General features: G+C 36.5%; 1 protein-coding gene across 1 annotated transcript in view; it reads right to left on the bottom strand.

Moving 5' to 3' along the window:
- The window catches only part of NDUFS4 (NADH:ubiquinone oxidoreductase subunit S4), a 41,362-nt gene extending 21,657 nt beyond the window's left edge, over positions 1-19,705 (bottom strand). The window contains exons 1-2 of the mRNA XM_034440863.3: positions 19,308-19,705; positions 8,823-8,901 (exon numbers count right to left, since the gene is read on the bottom strand). Coding sequence (XP_034296754.2) covers positions 8,823-8,901; positions 19,308-19,429 — 201 coding nt within the window. The 5' untranslated portion in view covers positions 19,430-19,705. The remainder of the gene's footprint in view (positions 1-8,822; positions 8,902-19,307) is intronic.
- Positions 19,706-20,120: the final 415 nt, after the last annotated feature.

The raw sequence follows: 20,120 nt of genomic DNA, 5'->3' as shown, positions 1-20,120 counted from the left end.
TAAATGATAGGCGATATCATAGAAAAGAAAAACAGCTATAACTAGTTCTTGCTTACTGATCATTAGTTCAGAAACTGTCTGAAGCTGTGACAGCCCTGAACAAGTATACTTACAACTGGTCCTCAAAGTTCCAGCTGTTGCACATGATTGCAATTTGGGTGCTTGGCAATAGACTTGCATTTATGATACCCTGTTTCCCTGAAAATAAGACCTCCTCGGATAATAAGCCCAATCGGGCTTTTGAGTGCATGCGCTAAAATGAACCCACCCTGAAAATAAGTCCTCCCTGAAAATAAACCCTCCCCGAAAATATTTAAATGCATGTGCAGCCGATCCCCACCATTTCCTCTGGTTAGGATTAGGGAGACAGAGCTGGAAATCAGGTAAGATGGCAAGAGAAGCCTCGTCTTCCTCCACGCACCCCAAAATAATAAGACCTCCCTGAAAATAAGGTCAAACGCTTATTTCAGGGTTCAAAAAAATATAAGACAGGGTCTTATTTTCAGGGAAACACGGTAGTTGCAGCATCCCACAGTCGTGTGATTGCCATTTGTGATCTCTCCTCCTGGCTTCCCACAACCAAAGTCAGTCAGTCAATCAATCAATCAAAAAGAATAGAGCTGAAATTGACCTTGGAGGTCTTCTAGTCCAGCCCCTGCTCAAGCAGGAGATCTGATACCATTTCAGACAAGTGATTGTCTAGTCTCTTCTTAAAAACCTCTAGTGATAAAGTACCCACAACTTCTGAAGGCAAGCTATTCCACTGGTTAGTTGTTCTCACTGTTAGGAAGTTTCTCCTTAATTCCAGGTTGTTTCTTTCCTTGATTAGTTTCCATCCTTTGTTTCTTGTCCTGCCCTCATTGGGGAAGCCAACAGGGAAGGTTGCAAGTTGCTTGGATAAAACTTCCCCACATGGCAGCAGCCACCGCTGGGATTGAAAACACTTAACCGTGCCATTACAGCCACCTGGCAGCAGCCAACCTACCTGACTGCCAATCTGACTGCAAGCCACCTGGGACTTACAACTTCTCACCAGCTTCCACACTCACATTATTTGTTGGAAGCTGTAGGAAGTTGTGAGGAGGTCCTTGCTTAGTGACCTGCAATGCTCACTTAACAATGGCAACCAGTTATAAATTTAAAACCGTAAGGATGGGGTCAAACCAGCCCGGCTAGATGAATAGATGTGTTTTCAGGGCCCGACGAAAAGTCCGGAGGTCTGGTATCGTGCGTATCTCTGGGGGTAGGTTGTTCCAATGCTTTGCCATTGCTTAGTAATGAAAATTCCAGACGCAATTACTGTTATTAACTGAGGATTACCTGCATTAACAGAGCCTTATTTGTAAATAAATTTTGCTTCCACCTTTCTGTCTTTGTTTTCTTTCTGCAATTATTGTTAGACAAAGCCAGTTTCTGGTCACACAATGATTCAGTCTTGATGGGATTCAACTTTTGTTTTGTTTTTTCTATCCCAAGCCTTAAAGCCTCCAGGCATCAGATCTTTTATTGCACCTATGCCTCAAGTAAGTATATTGAGAGATCATGAGATGATATCTAACTATAAACTGAAAGATGGCTTAGGTTTTAGTTATGGACCGTTGTGTCATTAAAAGATTAAAAGATTGGAATAGATAAGATCTATATTCAAAGCCTGAATTTTGTCTCATTATTAGCAAGGAATTATTCTTAGCATATAAAGTCTTCTATCCAAACTGACTAAACATTTTGTAACTACTTTTGACCTAATTTGTTTCTTTTCTTTTTTTCAAGGATTCTTTTTTTAAACAAATACAACTAATCAATGCCTTAGGACAGACATCCTCACAATCCATTACACAGATTTGTTCTAAAACACTGACTAGGATTAAGCAAGAATAGCAATATTCTAATAAAGCGCCCAAATGCTGTCAAATAAACCAATATGTCTATGGAGATTCTTAGTCATCCAGGTCATGGTTGTCCTTAAGGTGCTTTTTCAAAAGGCGACTGGATTTTGTTTTTCCTTGAAGATGATTCACTTCTCATCCAAGAAGCTTCTTTAGTTCTGAAGAAGCTTCTTGGATGAGAAGCAACTGAAGAAGCTTCTTGGATGAGAAGCAAAACATCTTCTAGGAAAAACAAAGTCCAGTTGCCTTTTGAAAAAAACATATTTGGGACAAATAAACCAGTAATTTTAAGAATCTTGCAAAAGAATGACTGTTGCTGGAGGAAACTTGAAATCAAGTATCAGGAAACAAAGGTAGTCAATATTTATTGAAGATTAAAAGGTAGGCAATCACCCAAAGATAACAAACATTTACAAATATTCCAAGAATTGAGATAGAGAAATAGTCAGGAATAAGGATTTATGATTGTTAATTCCAGCTATTTGACTACATATTTTGAAATTTAATACTTCTCAAACCACTTCCATTCCAGATTGTTCTACTTCAAATAATTTAACACTAATATTTCTTTGTTTTGTAACCGGATTTACAGATTCTCTTTCTGGCTGTCAACACTGTCATGACACTTAGCTGTCATGAAACTGGGGGTGGTAGTGGGTAGTAATTCTGGATTATTCAAGATTAAATTAGACCCAGAGAAACGTAAAACATTATGTAAATACATAAGAATCCAGGAACTTCTGATGCTGATTTTGTTGATACAAAAAAGCTAAGAAACTGTTATGAAAGAATTGCAGCAACTGTTCATTATCAAGTTCTATTTCTAATAATAAATTGGGGGGGGTTGCATCTTTTTCTTGTCTTTTTGCAATATTTTCTTTTAGATAGGAATTTCAGTTTCTATCCCATATCCCCCCCCTTTTTTTTTTTGTAAAAGACAGATCTAGTATCAGGTTTATTGTTGAGAACTAAATTTCATTGGAAGGCAGCCTCAATTCTTAATTATACTCTTCAAATTCAACCCATTCAGAAGACAGAAGACATTCAGAAATTTCCCATTTTGTGTGTGTGTGTGCGCGCTGAGCTTGTTGATCAAAGGTCGGCTGTTCAAATCCCTTGTATAGGTCTCCTGTGTGAACAGGGGGGTTGGACTAGATGACCTCCAAGGTCCCTTCCAACTCTGTTACTGTTACATTTATACACTGTATTTATATTGGACTGAAATATATTAGAAAAATGGAAAGAAGAAAAAGAAAGAAAGAAAGAAAGAAAGAATGAATCACACAGACATTCCATAAAACTGGCCAGAATAGAAAAATATTGTTAATAAATGTGGCAAAAATGCAAAACTTGATTGAATTCTTTCTTAGGTAAATATAAGTATTATGTTGAAATAAAACAATAGAAATAAAAATAATTTAAAAGTTATTTGAAAATACAGAGTACATATAACCAAAGTTGCACTCTCATTTCAGAAAGACTACATTTTTTTCCCTATATTTTATTTCAGTAAATCTTTGTCAGAGACAAAGAAGAAAAGACTCTTTTGTCAATGACACAACCTTCAATTTAAATACAAAGCTTTGGTCATAAGGTTATTATAATCCTTCCACTGCCTGTGTCCAAGGTACAGCTGTCCACAACTATGCTTTGAACTGGTACTAGCTACAAAAATATATTTGGATGGACACAGAACAGTAAAGCAAATCTTCAGTAGCTAAAAAGGGAAAACAAACAGAACTCTTTATAGCACAAATTAAGCAATATTGTTCTTGGCTACACAAGGTACTCTTGAGGAGTGTTATTCAGTATAGGGATGAGTAGCAAGCAACCGATTAGCCCAACTAAACAGCATTACAGCATATGTAGTTGGACTGAACTGGAGAGTCCATCTGAGATAAATCTTCAGTAAGTAATATGAGTGGCTTGGCTTGCACCACTGGAAGTAGAGTTGTAGTACAAAAGTCTGAGGCCTGTTCCATATTTAGATTGTTAGGTATCAACAAATGCAATCTATTTGTTTCCTATCCAAGTGTCTACATTTCTGTAATTCTGCTACTTCACATCACATATCTGATGGCACAGCATAAGTTAATTTGTATACCATATTGTTTCCAAGGATATTTAAGGAATAACATGACTCCAAGAATTTCATTGACATATTTGTTTTGTCACACACTGAGGATGGAGAGGTGGAGCATACATTTGTTTTACAAGATTTCTAAAGTTCTTAAATAAAAGTCATATGCAAAAGCCATAATGTAGAATTCAAGAACAGAATGTTTCTGAATACTATTTTGAGTCCCAGAAGAAAATAAAGCCCCAAATTCTAAATCATAAAAGCCCATTCCAATTTACTTGTCCTTTTCATTTTATAAGCTTAATTTACAAACTTTGACTATTGGTAGCAAGTAGGTACTTACTCCTTCATTTTCCTAATTTATGCCTTTAACAAGGTTATCAGATTAAAGTTTTCACCAAGAAATCCACAACCATCAAACTTAAAACAACGACATTTTATTACATTATCATATGTCACTAAGCTCCAGAACATTTACTGAAGTCTACAAGACACAAAAGTCATGATGAACCTTTCTTTTGGGCCTCTAAGCAAAACCAACCCAAGATAAAGACAAATATTTCAACTGGCAGTATTCATTCATCTGCAGGCTGAGGTCAAGCAGATCAAAGAAGCAAACAAGGATCAGAGAAATGCTTTCAAGACCCCCACAGAAAGAGAGACCATGAAAAATAGTCTTGCATTGCTGGTCTCACTATCACTAGTGGATGGACAAGCCATTGATTAGAAGAGAATAAAATCTGCCTTCTCCATTCTATGAATAAAAGATGAACTGAACTTAAAGTCACCCTCTAAGATAACTTGAGCTGAGTTAGTTTAGCAAAGGTGGCCTTGACTTTCTGAGACTGGACTACACAGATGGTATAAAAGTACCAGTATCAATTATGAAGTATTATAATATCCTTCTTTTTATACATTAGGTCACACATTGCTGTGATTAACTGGTTAAATCTACATCACAATATTTTCTGACTGAAGTCCCTAATTGTAGAAGATGTTTCCCCTCTTTTTTCCTTATGGAAAAGGGAAACTTCCCTAACTAGTGTTAGGGAAACTAGCATGTTAGGAATTCCACCTTCAATATTATAGGAAGATTTATCTGACACAATAATTTATAATCATATTTATGATGCAAGCTTTTTAGCAATAATTGGACACTAATATTATTAACAATAATCTCATAGTACCTAATACATATATATTATTTTAGCATCAAACTGAATAAAGACAGCTACTTCTATATTGTATGTTTCTGGTTTTAAATTGAAAAATAATGAAATAATACTACCAACAAATTCAAAATCTGAGTTGGATTAAAAGACATACTGACATGGTGACTCAGGCCAAAAGTCTGGAGAAACGGTTGAAGGAAAACCATATGTAACACACAAGGAGAAACATAATTTATACAACAGCATTGGAACTACTTTTGTTTCATATGTGAGGCAGTAAATCATTTTAAGCTTCACTGAGGGAGATAACCACTGAAATCTCACATCAGCAACAGAGAAACCTACAGGAGCCACCTGTAACTCTGAAAACAGATAAGATCAAATAACTTTCAGCTCTTTAGGCCACACCCCAGATCTCTAGAACTCAATTGATGCTTCAGATGTAGCTTGCTATTAAGTAGTAGGAAATGAGAATGCTATGTAGGATGGAACTATATTTTAGAACTCTTCCACTTTAGCTTCCTAGACATACACACATAAAGAGTTCATGATTGTCCCAAAGGTGCTTTTACAAAAGGCAAATGGACTTTCTTGGTTTTTTTTTTTTCCTCATGAAAATGTTTTGCTTCTCATCCAAGAAGCTTTTTCAGTTTCTGGACCTTTGGTCTAACTTAAAAGATATGCAAAATTTGATAGTAAAATAATTTTCTACTAGATACAGAATTCTATTCATTTAAGTTGAATGAAACCATCCAACAGAAAATATGATTTGTGAAATGGAGTCAGTCCCACATTTTGATTCCTAATCTAATAGTTATTATAAAATGTTGCCTCATTTACTAATTCTAAGAATTATTACTATACAGAAGAAAATAGAAAAATATTAGTTACAGCTAGTAAATAATTCAATTAAAATTATACAATACATTGGCTTCAACTTGAAAAGTTGAGACTACAACTGCTAAAATATTTGAGAAAAAAACAAAATGCAACTGAAGTATACATTATTAAAGAGAAATGTCATGTATTCAATAAAACTGTCACCTCTTTTTTATTTAATGCCCAAAAAATGAACAGTGAAAATTTCTCTACATCAATTATAACAGTGATAAATTCAAACAACAAAACAAACTTCCCTTAATGTTAGCTATTTTCCTTACTTTCTTGTATCCCAATCCAGCCATCCTAATAAGATGAAAAAAATAAGAACATTTCCTTCTGCTTTAAACTTGCAATTAATTTAAATTTATGGACTGGCATTTGCAAATCATCACCACCAATAAAAATTAGATACAATACTGAATTTGCATTGTGTCAAAATAGTAGTCTATAGTAACAAAGTTATCCCTGCTCCATTATTATTGTAAGCTTTTAAAACTCATTTTTTAAAAAAGTGACTTCATACAGATCTATTCTAAGTGTGTTTTGTGTTTGCTTTGATAGAGATTTGTTACTATTTTTCACCTCCAAAAATAAAACACAATAATGTCAATGGAGATTATGTAAACCACGATATAACAAGTCCCTTGAACGCTTTACAAAAAAACATCCAATTAATGAATAATATAAGCATAAATATTTCAGCATCACTGTTTTGGTAATAGGCCACGCATTGTAATATACTGGAACTTAAAAATTATGAACTGGTAATGATTAGTAAAAGAATGCTATACAGTTGTTTCTAATTGTGATCCTTCATTCACATTTTGGGCAGAATATATGAGCAGATTTTATAATCAATTTATAAGGTACATTTTTATTACATTTCTTTAAAAATGGTAAATCTAACAATTAATTTTAATAAGTATTATTGAATCATGTATGACTTCATAATTTCATTCAGAAAAGTATTTCAAAATGGCACACTGCATATTAAAGCATTGCTTCCTAAACATAATGCAGGTATAGTGGTACACCAGTACTTGACTGCTTTAAAACTCATCGAATTTGGTATTCGACATATTTTGACATGAAAACTTTGCCCTGATACTCATTTGTTTGATACTCGACGAGCAAACTAGAACTTGTCAGTAGCCTCATGACCAATACATTATTCCTTATGGGAAAAATCTGGTACTCGTCTTTTTTGGTACTTGTCATGCTTCCCGGAACCAATTAAGGTCTAGCCCTGTTAGACCTCTCAGCGGCTTTTGATACCATCAACCATGGTATCATGCTGCATCGGTTGGAAGAGTTGGGGATGGGGGCCACCGTGTTACGTGGTTCTCCTCCTTTCTCTCTGACCGGTCGCAGTTTGTGTTGGCAGGGGGGGCAGAGGTCGACCTCGAGGCCTCTCATCTGTGGAGTGCCTCAGGGGTCGGTCCTCTCGCCCCTTTTGTTCAACATTTATGTGAAGCCGCTGGGTGAGATCATCCGTGGCTTTGGGGTGAAGTACCACCAGTACGCTGATGACACCCAGCTGTACATCTCCACCCCAGGCCACCCCAACGATGTCCTTGAAGTGATGTCTCAGTGCCTGGAGGCTGTGCGGATCTGGATGGGGAGGAACAGGCTCAAGCTCAACCCTTCCAAGACTGAGTGGCTATGGTTCCCAGCATCCCGATATAGTCAGCTGACTCCATCGCTGACTATTGGGGGCGAGACTTTGGCCCCCTCGGAGAGGGCGCGCAATCTGGGAGTCCTCCTGGATACGCAGCTGTCCTTGGAGGAACATCTGACAGCTGTAGCCAGGGGGACCTTTTGTCAGGTTCGCCTGATTTGCCAGTTGCGACCCTTTCTTGATCGGGATTCCATGTGCACAGTCACTCACGCCCTCGTCACCTCTCGCCTGGACTACTGCAACGCTCTCTACATGGGGCTCCCCTTGAAGAGCACCCGGAGGCTCCAACTGGTCCAGAATGCGGCCGCGCAGGTAATTACGGGAGCTGCATGGCGCTCCCACATAACACTGCTCCTGCGCGAGCTGCACTGGCTCCCAGTGGTCTTCCGGGTGCGCTTCAAGGTGTTGGTTACCACCTTTAAAGCGCTCCATGGCATAGGACCTACTTATCTTCGAAACCGCCTGCTACCGACAACCTCCCATCAACCCGTGCGCTCCCACAGAGAGGGCCTCCTTGGGGTGCCATCAGCCAAACAATGTAGGCTGGTGATCCCCAGGGGGAGGGCCTTCTCTGTGGGGGCACCTACCCTATGGAACCAGCTGCCCCCTGAGATAAGGAGAATCCAAGACCTTGGTGCCTTCTGCCATGTCCTTAAAACTTTCTTTTTTCATCAAGCTGGGCTGGCTTAACATATTTTTAAATTTTTAATTTTTAATTGGTTTGTCATTTTAAACTGGGGCCAAATTAATATATATTCTTTTAATTGTTCTTAATGTTTGTATTGTATGTTTTTATCTGGCTGTACACCGCCCTGAGTCCCTTGGGAGAAGGTGCGATATATAAATTTGAAATAAAATAAAAATAAATAAATAAAATAATGACAAGTCCCAAGGTACCATTATAGTTATAATACATAATTTCATAATACATGATTAAATATGCACCCTTATGACCTTTTTTAACTTGAACGCCTTTTGCTAAGTTACCATAGTAAGTATTTTTGTTGAAGAACTTTAATATCTGGCAATTGCACTTACACTGATTTTCAACTACAGTATACAATTCGTACTACTTGATACACAGAAATATCTTCAAGGGAGCATATACATCAGAAAAGCCTTACCAATTTTTGATCAACTGTGATAAGTTGTGTATCTTGGGTTTGGTCCTGTGCCAGCTGCCATGTGGAAGTCTTGAAAGGCCTGCAGTGCAAGATTTAAAGTGAAAAATTGATTTGTCCAATGGAAAAAAAAATAGAGACAAATATAATAATGATTTCCAAAGCAACGGTGCATATAAATCTTTCAAATTAATTAAATAACTAAATAAGTAAAATCAGCCTGTAGATTAAACAGCTATAAGATTGTCTCTTTCCACTGCAAATTGCCCAATTGAGAGCAATAAAAAAACCCTTAACTTGATCTTATCATCCAGTTGAAATCCAATCAAAGCTAGTACTTTAAGAATCCATTGGCGATTAGTTACTTTCTGCGAGGCTCTGTGTGATAACAAAACTCCCTCATCAAACTGGACTCCTAGTGAGATACATGGAGACATCAATGTTGTTTTATTGATAAGGATATGGAAGCAATTTGCCTTTTTATGGGGATTTAAAAAAAAACAACAATTCCCAGTCTAGCCTACCACCTTTAGGTTACCTGAGGGTATCTCCTCCAAGTAATAATCAGAATTGCCCTGCCTAGCTTTCTTTACCTATATGTATGTAAAAAGTGAAAGACATTCCTAGGTATTCAATGTACCTTTTCTTTCTGAACTGCTTAAACTTTACTGACATCCAAGGCTTCACTATTATTCCTGACCAAAACACTATTATTTCATGGTGACATGGAAAAAAATTTGCCATCTAGTTCTTGATGTAGCTAGTTTTAACCATAATTTAGTTTTCCTAACATAATGTTATAAAATGTTATAATAATAAAATAATATAAATAATATAAAACATTTTATAATGTTATAAAATGTGATGCACACTGTCCAGAACCATGATTACGCAAGTTGGATAGTCATATAAAACTTCTAAATAAATAAACACATTTAAAATTGCTTTAATATATCTGAATAATAAGCAGATTATATTTTTAAGTAATTACTGCTTGGAATCTTGCTCACTGGAATTCTGAAAAAATGGTGACAGTTTCAGCTGAAGTTGATGAAAAATTGCTAAAATTACTAAGGCAATTGTTTAGTAAAACCTCAAAAATTATTTCAGAGACAACCATAATATGAACCATATAAATGCATTGTATCACAGAACGTGAATCATATTTTCGGATTTTTATTAGCACTGTTGAAGTCGGGTATATGAGAGCTAAAAAGGAGCCATTTTAAATTAGAAGAAAAGAGTTTCTTAGCAATTTTTATTTTAACGGCAAAATGTATTTTCTGTGGCTCTCTCCAAAAGTCCTATCAAACACATAGACACACACCACTAGCACTTAAAATTAACCCTGGTTCAAATCTCAAACAACAGGTTTTCATTGCCAAATTACACTTACTGAAATTACAGAACTGTTTTTAAAAACTATTCCATCTAGAAACAACTGCAATAATTTAATCTAGAAGTTTCTAAAGCATGAACAATTGACACCAAAATTCTCTTTTCCAGCCATAGCAGATAAAAACAATCACTAATATCACCTACAGAATACTGAAAAGGGCAAAAACCACAAAGATACTGAAGTGGAATGGAAAGCATCTATACCAGAAGTGTTTTTTTTAATTGAATATTTTCCAAGAACATGAATAACTACTCTGAAAGTCAATTTTTGTTATATCTCTGCATTCTATTCTATCTCCACCATTTTTAATTTTACAGTAAGGCATTATCAACTGCTCTATTTATCAGCTCAAAAGTGTTTTGTGGTATTAAATGTTTAAATTTAGATTTAAATCATTACAAGGAAGACTTAGTTTAATGATTCAAAGAGTCATAATAGCAGACGGTACAGGATAATAAAAACAAGGACAAATAGGCTGAAAAACAGTTTCTATCCCAGAGCAGTAACTATATTGAATTCTACAGTATAATGCAATATTAATGCAAAATTAGGAGTTCTGAATTCAATTGTATAGAATGTGAAGGATGTGTGCTTGTGTTTTATTTTTATAGTTATAATGTACACTGAAGATGGCATTTAATTTTGTTATAGGAGGTGCAATGACAATAAATTAATAATCATATTTAGTGACAGTATGTATTTTTTCATTTGATATAACATCAATACATATTATTCAGTATTCTAGAAAGATGTAAACTTTTTAGAGGGCAGATATCACATATAGTAATCATTCATAGAATGCTTTCAAATTAATTTTTATCAAAACTTGGAATAATCAAACAAATTCGTAATAGTCAAAAATTAACATATCCCACTTTAAACTTAACCTACCAATATTGCATTTTATAGAAATGATCAGACTCTTCCAACTTTCTTTTTCAAACATGTGCAAGATTAAGAGGAGAATATCTATGTAAATTACTATATGACTGGTATGAACTATTTGGAAGTGAAGAATTCCTCCATTCATTAGCTACACTGATGGCATCTTGTTCATTTCAATGTGCAAAAGGAAAAAGAAAACAAAATATTAATTCAGGCCACCGTCCCTTGACACCTATCACATGACCATACATCTATCTTAATATTTTGGTGTACAATTCAATTCCTTGTGATTTCACAGATTTATCCATAAAATTTTGTTATAAGAGTTTCTTTTTCCAGGATATATCTTTTTTATTTCTCAGTCTAGTCTACAACTATAGTATCGGATGGAATCTGCCATCCAAATACCAACCAAACCTAATCTGACAGTTTCCCAACTCAGATAAAGTAATCTACATGTTGCCTCCTGCTGAAAGGTTTTTTTTTCTGTTCTAGAGTTAAAAAAAAAGTGAAGTGTTTTGAAGATGAATTGGATTAAAAACATGGACTTGAAAAATAATCATATATTAAACTAGGTAACTAGTTTATATATTAAACTAGGTACTTGACACTCTCTTTTTCGTCCTCTCACACACATATCCCAAACAACACGAACATAAGAATTCTCTACATTTGCCTTTTAAGACAACATTAGCTTGAAAAATATACAGATGCTGCTTTTCCGAGATGTAAATAAATACAATAAAATAAACCTAATTTTAACATTGGCTGTCAAGGTCAAGAACATACATGGTCTCAGATATCAAAGCCAATTGGTATAGAAAGTTCACCTGTCTTTTGTAATTGAACTCATGACCCGTCAAGTACTAAATACATTATTAAGAAAGCACACTATTAAAAGATATTCAACTGGATATTACAAACAACTCCATAAAATTTAAAACTTAAGCCTTTCAATATAATAGATACCATTAAAGAGATTTTTTAAAATTCTTCCCTGGTATCAGATGTCTAAATAATTCATCATCAGTAGCCTTTATGCATATAGTTACTTATGAAAAGAAACAATAGAGTACTTAAGAAAAAGCTACTTGCTAATATCAGACCAAGAAGCAGCTATCCTAACTGGATTAACAGGCTGTGGCATCAGTTCCAAACTTTCTTTACCTAGAATATGGAAAGAATATTTTCATATGGTAAACAAATTAAAGAGAACAATTATTGTGCTCATTCAACAATTTCTTAACTACTGACTAGTGCTGGAATTCTGTAATTGTGGGCTGACTGCTGGAAACTGTGAGAAGAATGGGGGTGGAAGTATTATTTGCAAAACACCACAGGTGACCCCGTGCTTTGCCCTGCATGTTTTCTGAAATGTCAAATGTCTCTCCACAAATATATTCAGATCATACCAAGTGTGCATTAATTATCACAACGTAACTCAAAAGTCAAATTATTTAATTCCAGAAGTGTAAGGAATGAAAAGCTAATGTTCTACAACCCACTTCACGTTGGAAAAGGCTATGTCCTTTCACTATTCAGTGCTTTAGAACTGCTACACTTTGTTATTTATGTTAAATAATCTCCAAATCATGAAAGATATATTCATCTTTTAACACGCTAGATACCAAACTAACCTTTAGCCAGATGTTCCAGTTAGTAATTCCTGATCAATTGTAGGCAATATCAAATATAAATGATTTTCAGGATCTATTTCAGTTTGGCTTCAGGCCTGTTTTACAGGATAAACTGTTTTACTTGTCATGTGGGGTAACCTATGCTGGAAGCATGACTGGTTAGACATCTCAGATCAAGTTAAATGGTATTCCACTTATGGATAGAACTTATACTTCTGAATTATTAATCACTGAAGGCATGAATGAACTGAATGGGTCAAGCTGACCCAGACATAATGTCATAAACAATTCTCAATATTTTAATATTTGTTAATTTATAATATATTTATTAAAATATAATATATAAAGTTCATTGTAACAGTACCTAGTAGGTATCGGTTGACTTTGATAAAAGCTATAAAGTGTCCAGCCTGATTAGTATTTGGATGGAAGACTGCCGGAAAATTATTAAGACTCAGACTAGATTGGGATATTTAAAAGAAGAATGAAGTGGTGATAAAAAATATCTGATTTCCATATAATAAAGAAAGCTATTGGGAATATGTTCAGGTAACCACAGACTCCCACCCCCACCAAGTCTTGTTGTAATGTCTCATCATAATGGTGGTGGTGGCGGCAGTAGATGTTCCTAGGAGGGATGAGCAAAGAATGAAGGAAAAGTTTGCCAAGAGAATATATTCCCAGCAAGATCATTCAAGGTTTGAAGATCATTCTGGCTGCCCAGCTAAAGCAAACAAGCAGCAGCAGCAATGTAAGAAGATGCTGAAGCAGATTACTGCTTTAGTAACAAAAGCATTCATTCATACTGTGTGGAAAAAAGCAATGGTAAACCTCTCTTGTATTTTTATTTAAAAAACCCAGATAGATAGAAAATATACAGACTGACAAGATAGGGACACATGATAGGCCCTTTCAGGTCTAACATTAGACTAGGAGCCAACCTGTGAAGTCAAATTTGAAAGAATCTTTTTTCCACACTGAAATCTGTTTATAAACTTCAGGGATTAGACCATATTGAATTGTACAAATTAAAATTGTGGGATATAAATCAAAATAATTAAATATGTAAATCAGAACAGGTAGATTAATAAGTGGAATTATTAAAAATAAATTATGACACTTTTTAAAAAAAAATTACTGGATGTTGAATATTTATGAAGTCAATTCAAAGTGTTAATTACTTGTTTATCAGAAAGGATTCTCCTCCATTAAAATACTCAGAATACATGAATCATTTCTATGAGGGTCCCAAATTAATGACAGGACATGGATATTTTACAAGTGAGAGGGTCTTTTCAATTATAGTCTTCTGTCCCTAGAATTCCTTCTACTAAAAACAACATGAAGTCTATGTTTTGATTTTTCAACATGTATCCTTTTATTGTCATATGCATTTGAAGAATCAATTCTTTGATACAGGTAGTCCTTGATTTACAACAGTTCATTTAGTAACCATTGAAAGTTACAATGTAACTTTCTGAAGTAATGAAAAAGTGACTTATGACTATTTTTCATTGTGTCCCTGTGATCATGTGATCAAAATTTAGATGCGTGGCAACTGGTTTATATTTATGACCGTTGCTGAGTCCCAAGGTCATGTGATGACCTTTTGCAACCTTTTGACAAGCAAAGTCAACAGGGAAGTCAGATTCACTTGACAACCAGGTTACTAAATTATCAACTGCAGTGATTCATTTAACAACTGTGGCAAGAAAGGTTGTAAAATGGAGTAAAACTCACTTAATAATTGTCTTGTTTAGGAATGAGAATTTTGGGCTCAATTGTGATAGTAAGTTGAGGACTACCTATACTGTGATTTTGCATTTTAAGTTTTTAATCTGTATACTTCAGTTTTTGAGTGGTTTAAAAGTATAAATAAGTATTCTACTACAAAACTCACAGGAATTAATGACAAACTACTACCAAGATCGGAGAGCAACCGGATACATTCCTAATCAATATACTGTAGCTGCTTATGAAAAATATTCTCGGTACTACTTTTTATATTTTCAAATGAAATCCATTTTACTTTTGTCCTAGCAAGTTACAATAGATGACTGACTGATCCTAAAAAAAAAAGAATTCCACAATATTAACTAGATTCTTAATAGTTATCTTCATGTACTTTTCTTAGCTGTGTAATGAATTTGTCATGGCTGGTAAGCTAAATGGGGAAAGGTGAGGTTAGGATGGGGGACCCAGGGCTGAGGATTGGCATGTTAGGAGGAAAAAACAAAAGAAAACCATCAAACCACTTCAAAAAATGTCATGGGTATGTCCATAAATCAGCAGGAATTGATCTTAACTTGAAGACTTTAGATTTAATCTGGATTTACTCATTAGTTTACAACAGGGGTGTCAAACTCAAGGCCCAAGGGCCAGATCTGGCCCATGGGGTGCTTAGATATGGCCCGTGGAGCTGCCCTGGAGACAGCAAAGGACCAGCCCGCGGTTGCTCTGCCAGCAAAAATGGAGCTCCATTTTCATTGGCAGAGGATTGCAGGAGGCTGTCCCAGCCAAAAATGGAGCTTATGAGGGCTGTGGGTGGCCCTGCTGAGCTCCTTTTTTGCTGGCAGAGAGTTGCAGGATGCCATTGCAGCTGAAAACAAAGTGGGAGGCCCTCCTGAGCTCTGTTTTCGCTGACAGAGCACTCCAGCTGCCACAGGTGCCCCATCACAAGTGATGTAGAGCTGGCCACGCCCACTCTGGCCCCGAAGTCAAACACAACCCTGAAGAAATCAATGAAATTGAGTTTGACAGCCCTGGTTTACAACAATTGCATGGGAAATATATAATAAGTAAAGCTAAGTATCATTAGAGTATTGTTTTGTTACAGTTTGTGTAAATTATTCCTAATATTATTAACTTATAACCCATATGCCTAATATTTCAACGCTTAAGAACAGGAGTGGGCAACTGTGGCCCTTTTACAACCTGTGGACTTCAACTCCCAGAATTCCTGAGCCAGCTTGGCTGTCTCACGAATTCTGGGAGTTGAAGTCCACAGGTTGTAAAAGAGCCACAGTTGCCCACCCCTGCTTTAGAAAGCCATTAAATGAAATGCACTTGATCTATTTTCAATGCTACATTGAAAGACATTATTACTCTGAACAAGAGAATGGTGAGAACAGTTCTTGGATCAAGTGCATTTTGTACAATATAAACTGTACTTAGGAACAGCTAGCTGAGCATTTGTAGCTTGATCTAAAATAATTACATTTGAATGTAAAAGTTCAATAACTATGTTAATATAATTAAGTTTATTTTCTACTTTACTTAATACATTATTCTTTTCTTTTTGGAAAAAATAATAGCTGTGAAAAACTGTGTTATCATCAAGATTGAAAAACTGATTTCAAATACTGCTTGAAAATACCAGTTCTTTTTGGATACAAAGACCTTAGAGATGGGGTTTCTCATACCAACAATCAAATATGTGTTTTGTAATGCATAATATTCTTGGAATGTTAATGACTGGTTGAGATATAATGGCTGGTTTAAAAAACCAGATTGGTCAAAAGAGGACTGTTTGCTGCAGAACAATATTGTCAGGAGTAAAAAAAAAAATAAAGAAATACGACTTTGTAGAATTTGGGTTGCAAATTAATTATATTCATGATCTATTATTTGTAATATGTTCTTCTGCATTTTGATTTAATGGATACTTGCTAGCAATTAGGGGTATACTACCATCTTAGCTTTGGAAATGAGCATTCTGTCTTACAAAATGATGAACTAGCTTTTAATTAAGAGTAGCCTAAAGTATGGTTTTAATGTCTGATTTTATACTACTTAAGAGATGTTAAAGGTGTTACACAAACAACCGCACCAATTGCTTCGCTTGCAAGGAATTGCTTAGCTTTTTAGGAATAGAATGAAGCATAATGTGCAATTTGCATTATGAAAGACATCCCTTTCATTATTGTAAAGCAGGGATGTGAAACTCGCGTCATCACGGCGTCATTACGTGATGTATTGTGACTTTTTCCCCCTTCACTAAACTGTGCGTTGAGCGTGGCCAGCTTATGAAGCATTTGGCTAGCGGGCCACCAGTTTGACAACCCTGTTGTAAAGTATCATATTGTTTTCAGCATATACAATTCAGTGGTGGGTTTCAAACTTTTTTTACTACCAGTTCTATGGGTGTGGCTTGGTGGCTGTGGCATGGCTTGGTGGGCATGACAGGGGAAGGATACTGCAAAATCTCCATTCCAACCCCAATCCTGGTGGCTCAGCAGACTAATAGCATTGTGATTAACACCAGCTGTCTGCAATTACTGTAAATTCGAATCTCACCAGGCTCAAGGTTGACTCAGCCTTCCATCCTTTCTAAGGTAGGTAAATTGAGGACCCAGTTTGTGGGGGCAATAAGATGACTTTGTATAAATATACAAAAGTATGAAGGCTATTGCTTAATGCATTGTAAGCCGCCCTGAGTCTCCAGAGAAGGGCGGCATATAAATCAAATAAAAAAAAAAAAATCCAGGGGAAGGTTACTGCAAAATCCCCATTTCTTCCCGATCAGCTGGGACTTGGGAGGCAGAGAATAGATGGAGGCGGGGCCAGTCAGAATTTTTATTACCAGTTCTCCGAACTACTCAAAATTTCCGCTACCAATTCTCCAGAACTGGTCAGAACCTGCTGATATCCACCTCTGATATAATTAGGTTGTTTTTATAACATTCCAAATAACACTGATACATCAGGTTATGTACTAATTTTCAGTAATAAAATACTTGGAGCTAATTCGATTTTGGCTATAAACTGACATAAATTCTTCAACACTGTTTTCAATGGTTTTGCATTTCTGAAAACTTTCACTTGGAAAAGTTAAGAAAAATAGTTTTACACTCTGGGTGGAGGAAATTTTATTGCTAATTGTACCTATTTTTTATAGTGAAATAAAAAGATCATGAGAGTCAGTTTGATGTAATGGTAAAGCATTGGACTAGAAACTGGGAAATTCTAGTCCTACTTTAAACACAAAGCCAGATGGGTAACCTTGGGCCAATCAATTTCTTTCAGCCCTAGGAAGGAGTCAAAGAACCACTTTTGAAAAGCGTTGCCAGGGAAAATGCAGAAACTTGTCCAGAAATCTTGGAGAGGATTGGAAATGATGGAATGGAAGAAAAAAATCACAAACAATATTGTTCTAGAGAAATAAAACAATGGTCTATCATAGCATTGGAAGCATAAAACTTCTGTCTACTCAAAATCTCATTTCTAAATAACCAAAGTACACTGGCCATAAATAATAGACCAGCTATTTATGTGGAATAATTATTTTTGCTTTCTAGGAAAAATATACAATTTTACATTGAGAAGCAAATCTATACTTTTTGACCAAAAATCTAAATCTATCTAAAAAGAGGCCTGATTCCTTAGAAACTTAACCATGATAAAAATTCTTAATAATCCATGTTTTGAAATTTTAAGAGTATCATTTCTGTAGATGAAACTTGATTCAATTGGCTATTTACTAGAAAAAGTAACATTTTATTAATTGTTATGATACCCATCTCCCCTATAAGGTGACTCTGAGTTTATTACTAAACGGCTCAGTGGCTAAGATACTGAGCTTGTTGATCAGAAAGATTGGCAGTTAGGCAGTTCGAATCCCTAGTACAGGTCTCCTGCATGAGCAGGGGGTTGGACTAAATGACCTCCAAGGTCCCTTCCAACTCTGTTATTGTTACTTCTAGGTGTCACTTTTTCATACACCCTGGAATCTAAAAAAAAGAAAAGGATCTGCAAATTTCTGTAGATGAAATTTGATTCAGTTGGCTATTTACTAGAAAGAATAGAATTTTATTAATTTTTTATGCCACCCATCTCCCCTGCAAGGTGACTCTGAATGGATAGTTATTACTTCCAGATAGTGGTCGTTTTTTTTCCACAAACCCTGGAAGCTAAAAAAAGAAAGGGAACTGCAAATATGGGAAGCTTCGAAAGGCTTACATATCAATAAACCGAACCATGTTCTAGAAACATAACCTTCATCATAGACACAAAAAGTAGGATGTCCATTCTTTTCTCCTTATACAGAGAATCAGGAAAGGTAGCATTTGTCAGAATGACTGCTGTGACCATCCTATCTGGACTCATACACGACACAGCCCTATAGCTTCCATTGCTTGGAATATCAAGCTTCCCTATTTCAGCCTGTTTCAACCACGTGTAGCAGGAATCCCATCAACACGCAAAATGTTTCACCGCACGTTTGAGAAATTCTGCTATTTCGGAGCATTCCCGCCTGGTTTCTTCTCAGATGCCGCAGCCTCCGCTTTTGTTTTGACAGCCTGCCTTCCGCTACTTCTCCCTCCAACCTCAAGAGATGGAAGAGGCGGGATAAAGTCCGCTTCGCCGGGGGCTCCTGAAGGGGATTCCAAATGGGGAGCGCAGCTTTTATAGCCGAAGAGGCGAAGCATCCTCCGTTGCCTGGGCGGCTAAACGCCTTCACCTTTCCCACTTTCGCAGGACAGAGGACGGGTGGGCAGGGAAAGATGCAACGATTGGGGGGGGGGGATCCGTCTAAGCCAAGGAGCCACCCGCCCCTTCTATAGATACCTGGCCCCAATGGCGAGGACAGCTTCGCTCCTTCTTCGTCCTCCTCCTCCCCCGCGCAGCAGGTGTCTCGCCGCAGCCGTTGTCATTGAGATCTCCCGCAGCAGCAGCACCATCGCCGCCATGATGGTGCGATCAGCTGTTTCCGGGAAGGGGTGCCGCTAGGGACAAACTACCTCCGTCTTCGTCAGGAACGCGAAGCGAGGCCGCTGAAATCGCCGACGCTGGCCTACCGGACGGGGAAGGCGGGCTTGGAGGGTGGTTACTGCCAATGCAAAATAAAGAGCGGGATGGTAGCGGGCAGGGAGATGTGAGAAGACGATACTTTAGTCCCTTCTGAGCGTTGGATGGTGGAAGGCGAAACTTTGTGAAGTCGAGTCCACCGTTGAGTTGACTCTTGCAGCCCCCTGAAAAGAAGCAAGTTTGTTTTAGGCGTTTTGTCTTTTGGTGCAGGAAAAATCTTCCTGTCTCATGTCGGTTTACGGAGGAATAAACGTTTGCATTTGATGGGACCTATGGAAGGCGCGTATAGAATTGCAGCTAGGAGGGCTAGATAGTACTTTAATAATAATAATAATAATAATAATAATAATAATAATAATAATAATAATAATAATAATAATAATAATAATAATAATGACTTTAGGATTCAGACTGACAGGCACTTGGTCCACAACACACCTGACATAACAATAGTTGAAAAGAAAAAAGTATGGTTCATTGACATTGCAATACCTGGTGATGCACGGATTGAAGATAAGCATCACAAAGTACCGGGACTTGCAAATTAAAGTTGAGCGACTGTGGAAAAAGAAA

Source organism: Pantherophis guttatus, chromosome 2 (genome assembly GCF_059756535.1).
Source record: "Pantherophis guttatus breed Tessera chromosome 2, ASM5975653v1, whole genome shotgun sequence".
Taxonomy (NCBI): Eukaryota; Metazoa; Chordata; class Lepidosauria; order Squamata; family Colubridae; genus Pantherophis; species Pantherophis guttatus.
Note: the sequence above shows the minus strand (reverse complement) of the source record. Positions and strands in the feature narration are given on the sequence as shown.